This window comes from Amblyomma americanum, chromosome 6 (genome assembly GCF_052857255.1).
Source record: "Amblyomma americanum isolate KBUSLIRL-KWMA chromosome 6, ASM5285725v1, whole genome shotgun sequence".
Lineage (NCBI taxonomy): Eukaryota > Metazoa > Arthropoda > Arachnida > Ixodida > Ixodidae > Amblyomma > Amblyomma americanum.
This window is the reverse complement of record NC_135502.1, coordinates 60,140,161-60,148,552: the sequence shown is the minus strand read 5'-3', so window position 1 is coordinate 60,148,552 and position 8,392 is coordinate 60,140,161. Positions and strand designations below refer to the sequence as shown.

The following is an 8,392-nucleotide window of genomic DNA, read 5'->3' as shown; positions in this document are numbered from 1 at the left end:
CATAAATTCGCGCTTACATGTTCACTGTTTGCACCGCTTCTCGTTTTCCTTATTTTTCAGAGTTCGCTGTCTCGTTGAATTAACGTCGCGGCCAGGGCGGACATCTACAAATTTACAGACATCAGGCGTCCATGTTACGCTATTACAGCCGAAGGGATCCGTTTCTCTCTTTTACGCATAGCGCAGGGAATGACCAAATGTGTGCCTTTATATACAGCATACCTCACCAGCATTGCCTGGACTTGTGTAGCCCAGACAAAGGCCGGTCTTCGTCGAGGCGAATACTGCCTCTGCCAGTTCAGGGCCCTTTGCAGTTTCATGAACGATCTATGATTTTTTTTTAGCGTAACTGACCAGGGAGTGCTGCATGTCGACCGCTGACGGCAGCAAAAATTCAGCATAGTAGCGCCCACTGATACGCTAGGTTAGATTATTGCACGGGCTGCTCGGTCTAGCGCGCAGTTTACACTTAATTGTAATCCGGTAAAACTGGAACCAACTTCGAAACGCGCGCGTAAAAGAGGGTGAGATACGGGCGTTGCTCTCCTCCCCTACAATTGATGACGTAAATTTGAGGTCGTCGAACGTCACTTTGCTGCCGGCCAATTGGTGTGACCATCGCGCTTGTTTCGACGCGCTCGCGTGAAGATGGCTGTCGACTGGGGCGTCATTGAGTTTCCTCCACCTGTGGAGGACCTCTCTGGACAAGAATTAAACGCCGAAGGCTTGGAGTCACGGCTATTGGAAGCAGCTGCATCACAGGAGGACGATGGCACGGCGCCTCGGTCGCTGCGGCTAGAGCGCAACAGGCTGGAGCGGTTGCCTTCGGCGGCACTAGCGACGTTGGGACTACGGCTGCACACGCTCGACGTGAGCAACAACGTGCTGACCAGCCTGGGGGATCAGCTACCATGCCCCGCGCTGCGCGTGCTCATGGCTCGGGGCAACCGGCTCAATGATCTGCCCAAGCAGATGCCGGAGGCGCTACAGGTGCTCAACCTTTCGGGCAACCAGTTCACCACACTGCCCGATCAGCTGACGCAGCTGACCGAACTGCGCTACCTCTCCATGGGCGGCAACATGCTGAACCAGCTACCGGACTGCGTGGGAAACATGCTCAGGTATTGTCGGATTGAAGCCCGAGTTGTGGCTCTCACAGCGCTTTGTCAGCAGCGCGATTGCGCACGCGGGTGAAAGTAATGACTGGCAGCGCCCCCTCATTCATGACAAACGCTGCATGTGATGTGACAGGTGCTACGTGCACGTGGAGACGGACGCAGGGAACGTTTCTGCGGCCCCTCCGAATATCGTAATGTTTGAGCGAGGCCGTGGCGCAGGGCCGTAGCAAATATGTCGTCTTGCCCTTTGCCCGCGCACTTCTTGGTACGTGACGCAAGTCACGTATCGCGTACAGAACAATCGCGCGTTTCGCACGCACTCTCTCCCTCCCTCCCCTCGCTGTGTCTACAACTTTCCAAGTTTACGAACTGTGGCATGAACGTTGCTAAGGTGCACAGACATGTGTGAAATAAACATTACGTGGGATTTCGGTGTCTCCTCTTTACAATTTTACAAATGTTCAGTGCATATTTCCTGCCGCTTTACTTTAGTGGTAACAGCCAGTAGGCACTATCGCATCGTTACAGTTAACTAGAATTTCTAATATCAGTGTGTGCATACAAAACCATGTTAAGCTGGAGCACCAGTTGGCCGTGTTGCCTGTTCGTGTCAGGTTTCCACTAGCTGAAGTTTTCATTTCCAGTCGGGCTGGAGGCATAAAGCTTTTGAAGGTAACCAACTTTGAAGTGTACAAGTGTAATTTTTTTTTTGTTAATCACATCACAGAATGTTACAATCGATGCTTTTTGTAAGTGTTCAGCCAACCATACATACTAGAACAAGTATGTGGATATGAAATTATATGTAAATTCTATGTTTCAAACTTTGTTTTTTCCTTAAATGATTCAATATTCTGGGAATGGAAATGGGTTTTCTGCCAACAGTTTCATAATTTTGGTTCCCATTGAGTTATTTCTGCCTATTGAAAGCATTGATCATATCCCTTCATGTTGGACAAATTCTTTCTAGTTTATTATTTTTCGCAAAAAAAAAAAAATGGTAGGGTGTACCCAGAAAGTGTCCACAAAATCACATTTTCCTTTTTAATCTTTCTTGCTATTTTTTTTGTTTCACATATACAACTGTCGCTATCTGGAGCATTTTCGTGGTAGACCTCTTCGATTTAGCACGTCCATTGCAGAAACATTCTTTGCAATGTCGGAGGTGTAATTAAAACTGCATTAGAGTGAGGCCGAATTGCTGTGGGGCAGCTGTCAATACAGTGCTGCAATAAAATGTCAGGTCGGTACCTGTGCTCTTTGTGTTGATTTCTAAGTGGCACTGTACATATGATGTGAAGTCACCATTAAATGAAGCCACACTGTAAGTGATGAAGTTTGAAAGAAAATCACAATTGCCAGCTATTATCGAAGAAGCCCCCCCCCCCCCCCCTGATGCTGGTCCAAGGTATATTAGTTTCAATATGCCACATTCAGCAGTTAGCACTGGTGAGCCACATTTTCAGGAAAAGGGAAATGAATTTGAATAGAAATCAGGTTTATCCCAGGTTTGGGAAGCAGTTGGGAAGCAGCAGGTCTTGCCTGAAAGAAAAGAGCCATACTTGTAGTTTTCAAGCAGACAATAAAGAGAATGCTAAAATTTGTAACAGCACCAGTTTATTTATTCATCAGAGGGCCCTGACTCGCACCTTTTGAGGTTTTTGTGTTGTCAATCACATGTGAGCCGTCTTTTTGTGTCGTTAGCATACTTGCCTCTTGAGTCACAAGCACCACAGAAATACACTGTCATTGGCCACTGTCCTTTCCTCAGAGGAAAAGAGACTATGTTTATTGGAAGATATGCAGCATTGAACTGTGTGATTGCCTGAGCCTGAGCATTGAGGGTTGCGCAGGCAGTGGTGCATGAGCTGCATTGGTCATGTCTCAGTAGGTTGCAGCACGCTAGTGATACTGAGTGCAGAGAGAAACTCTCAGATACAAAGAACAAGCTTTTTGAGGTTCAGAACAAATCAGCTTGATCTTTGATCACATTAAGGGCATCACAAACACCACCTTGCCTCTATAGCATTTGTGAAAGGATGCCAAGCAATGAATGCTGTTCAGGATTACTATGCAGGTGTAGACATTTAGCATTCACAACTAACAGCACCCATTTTATTTGTCCTTGGCTGGCATAGCAGTTAGTTTGCTTGATGGTTACGTACCATATGAAAAAAACAACAATATACACATCATAGGCATTGCTTCACAGTGCCTCTTATGAAAGTAAACAGGATATTTTTGCGATGGCATTGGGAAATTTTTGTCACATTTTCATGAAGTCTTCCATCCAACGACGGGGCAACCATGTCCATCATAGTCGACCTAGGTCAGCCTCGCAATAGGTCTTTTATGCTTAGTTCTTGTTTGCTTAAACCCTTTTTTTTTAGTTTCAATGCTTGTAGCTCACTAAACTGCCACCTGTGCTTTTCGCTGAGGCTATCATTGATGTTGAAGTTCATTAAGAACATGATATTTTGTTGGCTCATTGATGTTATGGGGACATAAAGGGTCTCATGCTTCCTTGGCAGTGAGCTTCTGTCTTATTGAAAAATTGAAAATATTATTTGCTATATAAGAAAAAAGTAAAAAATGTGCACATGTAAGCTTCAAAGCAAAGCTTAATGAATTCATCCATGCCAACATAAAATCAGACCAAATAACGATATTACTGGGATCCACCCCAGATGCACGGTTCATGTTTATCACGAAGGTATAAAGAATATAAAATACAACTTAGCTGGCATCAAAAAATCTCAGATACCAAATTCGAAAATAGGTGCTTGTGAGTGGCTTTGTACAAAAACTAAATGCCGCATTTAGATGTATAGATGCCTACTGCCACTACTTGGAGAGAAGAAACAGCTGTAAACAGCCTTGTTGTGCATTTGAGAGGTGATGGCTACAAAAACTTGAAAAACAATTTTGTCTGTGAGTGGTCCTTTGTTTGTAGCAACAGTTGGGGCATATGTGTCCTGCTGTCTAATAGTTGAAGACTAAATATCAAAATTTTGTCATATTTTAAACGCATATTCAGTCATCATACACAAGCAGATAACTGGCATGCTTGAGCTGTGTATACAAGGCCATGTACGCATCTTGCACTTTGTCTGTTGTCTTTCATTCCTCTCTCATTGTTACAACTGGAACATTCTACTAATGCCCAGAACTTGAAAATTGGGTAGCCAGAAGCTTGAAACATTTAGCTGGATTTCTTATGTAACTTTTGTCTTTCTGTTGTTATTTCTTCCGCCTAATTGCACAGCAGTTGGTACGCTCAGTTTTAAAGACAAATGTGTCATGTACTGTGCTATCCATTGATTTTAGTTGTTTAGTGGTTCTGTTAGTGGCTTATTTGGTGTCATAAACCTTTTGCCTTTGCCATTTTGTCGTTAACTAGAAACTTGGGCGAGTCGGTAACGGTGATCCATGCTATGTGGGTGCAGCGCCTGTGTTGTGTGCATCTTTCTTTGTCCCTTGTCCCGTTTTGCACTGTACCGACATGTCATTAACTTATTGGAAATTTTGTTAGTGTGCAGTTCGTGCGCATTGCCTTGGTAAACACAGTGAAGCCTTGTTGATACATTTTTAAAGAATTGCGGAGAAAAACGTATTATCCAGGGAAACATGACCCAAAGTGCCCAATTTTGAAAAATGTAACGATTGAATGAAGTACAAAGACATTTATTGACAATTTCACTTCATAAAAATGTTGATTAGCGCTTGTTGGCACAAGATCTGAACAGATCCTTTTCTAGTGCTCACAGAATTCAGTTCACGTTTGCACTGTCTTAAGCGCGGAAGGAACTTCGTAACGTATCCGGTCTGTCGACAGCAATGACGAAAGTAACCAAAATCTCTTTGTCATTTTCGAATGCTTCGCCCATTTGCACTTGAGTACTGCAGGGAAGCCACTGCAGCAGCTGACTGTCGCAGTGTTTCTGCTTTTTAAGTTGTGCTCCCCAAACACGGCCCCCTCTCATGTATGCGCCTCGCTGTAGTTTATAGGTGGTTCACCCCCTTGCCCATGTGCATCACGAAGAAACCTCAGCATTTTTCTTCATGCCGCGTCTCTGCAGAAAAGGGTCTCGACTATTAGTGCACAGGGTTTTTTTTTTTTGCTCTTAATGCTGGGGGGGGGGGGGGAGGGGGGGGGGGGGGTGCTTCGCCTCTTTCATGTAGGCATTGCAGAGAAGCCACCACAGCGGTTGACTGCAGCGTGCTCTCATGTTCGGCCAACTTGTATATTTGCAAATCTGTGGTTGGTCAGTAAACCTGGTATACAGCTACAGTTTGTCAAAAATTATAAACTTAGTAGCTGAAAAATTGTGTTATCCGGGACCGTATTAACCGGGAGAAATATAGTCCAACTCTATGGGACATTTTTATTGTCTGCAATTTGGAGCGTATGAACCGGGAGCATATCAGCGAGGCTTTATTGTAATAATCTGTCTTTTGCAAGCAGTTAAAATTGAATATAGAGAAGATGGTATAAAGAACCCACGAAAAGTGGGTGCAGTTCAGTGCTGCATATCTCCGTGTCTGGAGTGCCTTGCAGAGCTGTTAGTGTGGAGCCATGTTTCATGTGTAAAAAATTGTGTAAAAAAAACTAATGCACAAGTCGCCTTGTATTTTTATGTGATACTTGTATTTTTATGTGATAGAATTATCATGCAAGAACTGACTCACCTATGCCAAGTTCAAAAACATATTTTCCTTGGCCTGTGCAGTTTGGAAGCCTTGTACCTGGGTGGAAACCAGCTCGAGGAACTACCAGCATCCTTGGGCCGGCTGTGGCGCCTTCGGAGCCTCGGCTTGAACGGCAACCGTCTGGCCAGCGTCCCAGCTTCACTGGCAGACCTGCGCAGCCTTTGCTCCTTGGCTCTGCATGACAATCAACTGCGCACACTGCCTCCGGGTCTGATGCAGCTTGGCCACTTGGTAGAGCTTAGCCTGCGTGGAAACCCACTGGTGGGTCGCTTCGTGCATGACCTCACGTACCGAGCGCCCAGCCTTCGCGAGATGGCTGCGCGCTGCCTGATCCGGGCAGGTCTGCACGAGTCAGAGGCTGCCTCCTACTTACCATCCAGCCTGAAGGAGTACCTCGCGTCGGCACAGCACTGTGTGAACCCACGCTGTGGCGGCGTCTACTTTGACAGCCATGTGGAACGCATCCAGTTTGTCGATTTCTGCGGCAAGTACCGGCTGCCGCTGCTCCAGTACCTCTGCTCAATGCAGTGCAGCTCCCAGCTGCAGGCTGCCTCATCCTCTTCCTCTTCGGCGGAAGATCCAGTTGAGGAAGACCCTGATCGCCTTCGGCGCGTGCTGCTTGGATGATTGTGGACAGTGATTGCGGCGTGGATGCGGTAAATAAAAGAAGAACCAAGTGTGGTGAGATGCGTGCTGGTTAGGAGTTCGGTCGCCATTGGTGTGTTGCAGACCTTGTATGTGGTGTCAGAGACGGCATGCAGTGTTCACGTAGCCTGATGAAGCTCGGCTTTAGCTTTTCACGTGAGGCAGCGCAAGGTTAGACATGTCGTGTAGGAAAGAAGGGTCACATTTTAGGACAGAATGAACAGTTTTCTTCTTGGAGCTTCCTTTGCCCCAAAGCAAATAGTGCTTTCATACTCCTGGACACAAGTATGCAAAAGTGTTCTTTTATAAACAGGTATACTTTGCTCACTTTTAGTTGCTGAAGTTACCCATTCAAGCACGTTTTGATTATGATTAGTATGTGACTATGAATGTGATATGCATGCTTAGGCTTTCTCTGTTAAATTCCTGAATAAAAGCTTCAAGTCGTCAGTGTATTCTCGGAGATACAAGTCCCCCGTATAAAAGGCGGTAACATTTGTGGGGCCAAAAACAAGCTTGAGAGTGCTGCTTGCTATTGGGTGTATTGCATTTAATGTTCTTAATCAGCCTCTGCTTTCCTGCCCTGAAAGAAAGAATGGCCTATGAAGGGGTTGTGCAAAACAAGAAAGTTCACATGGAAAAAAATTTACTTTTTGTAATAGCAACATTATATTATTCTTTTTTGATAAGTAATTACTGCTTCATATACTTTATATTCCAGTTTCAAAATTGCACCCGTACCGCAGTTTTGATTTATCCACCTATGCCTGTAAACAGTGCATGACCACTCGAACAATTATGACTAGAGGCCGTGGATTGAAATTTCTCTTTGCTTAGGTGCAAGTGGACAGACACTGTTTGAGGAATTGAAACTGTTTATATATAATCTAGTAGGAGTTGCAGAAGTGTTTTCACAGTAGTTCTGAGCAAACAAACACAATTTTCGCAGCACTAATAGTGTATGTCGGTTGCTGCATTTCAAAGCTTTTGCCACTTCCATGCTTTCTGCATAGACTTCCACTTGTCTGCACCCTCCTTGTTCGCATATTCATGTCTATCCTTGTCACAATGTTTAATATTAAAATTATTGGTCTATTGGCTATGATATTTGATAGCTGACCAGGCACAATGTGGTATAAATACTGATTCACTTTTTAAATTTTTGTTTCCATGTTTTGAAAACTGAAGAAGTGCTGGTGAAGCCTGATTGACTTTTTTTCACTTGTGCAGCACAGCATACATTAAGGGCTTTCATTGTATTTGGCCATGTTTTCTCCTGTCTTCAAATCCTGCACAGTTAGTCATGTTTAATTCAAAGAAAGAAGAAAACATTGGCATTGAAAATAAAATTTTTTTGAAACCTAAAATGTGTAAATGTTCCTTCAGTGTTACTTGGGCACTGAAAACTAAGTACTGGTATGGTGTCTAATATTAGCATAGTGTGGGCACACAGCCGGTTGATAAGCAACACACAAGCATGGGAATCCAGTGGCCGGGATGGGGATATCCCACATACAGAATGATGTATTTTGTGGCTCATTAGAGATCTGTGCAACAGCATAATGTTCAAGTTTGTTTGTTTGTGTGTGCATGTGTGTGCGTGCGTGTGTGTGTGTGAGAGAGAGAAAGATGGCCTGGCAATACAGCATCATTGTCATATGTGAAAGACATGTGCTGGTGAAAACACACTGGTTTTTCTAACAAGTATACAATGAAGCTTTCCCTGGCATGATGCTTGCCTTTCTGAGGGAAGAACCAATTAAAAAAGGGGTCACCATTCCCATCTGCCAAACTTTCAGCATTTGTAATAATAATAATAAAAATTGGTTTTTTGGGGAAAGGAAATGGCGCAGTATCTGTTTCATATATCTTTGGACACCTGAACCATAAGGGAAGGGATAAAGGAGGGAGTGAAAGAA

At 44.3% G+C, this 8,392-nt stretch overlaps 1 protein-coding gene across 1 annotated transcript; it reads left to right on the top strand.

The window, feature by feature from the left end:
• Window positions 1-597: 597 nt before the first annotated feature.
• LOC144093581 (uncharacterized) lies at window positions 598-7,840 on the top strand. The gene is made up of 2 exons (XM_077627121.1): window positions 598-1,121; window positions 5,849-7,840. Exons 1-2 carry the CDS (start codon window positions 649-651, stop codon window positions 6,453-6,455), a joined length of 1,080 nt encoding a protein of 359 aa, XP_077483247.1. The 5' UTR covers window positions 598-648; the 3' UTR covers window positions 6,456-7,840.
• The last annotated feature ends 552 nt before the right edge of the window (window positions 7,841-8,392 follow it).

Bases quoted from the DNA above. Each gene is read 5' to 3' on its own strand.
- LOC144093581 (XM_077627121.1), top strand. From the start codon at position 649: ATGGCTGTCGACTGGGGCGTCATTGAGTTTCCTCCACCTGTGGAGGAC. The intron at 1,122-5,848 runs GTATTGTCGGAT...TGGCCTGTGCAG, and splicing joins TGCGTGGGAAACATGCTCAG to TTTGGAAGCCTTGTACCTGG.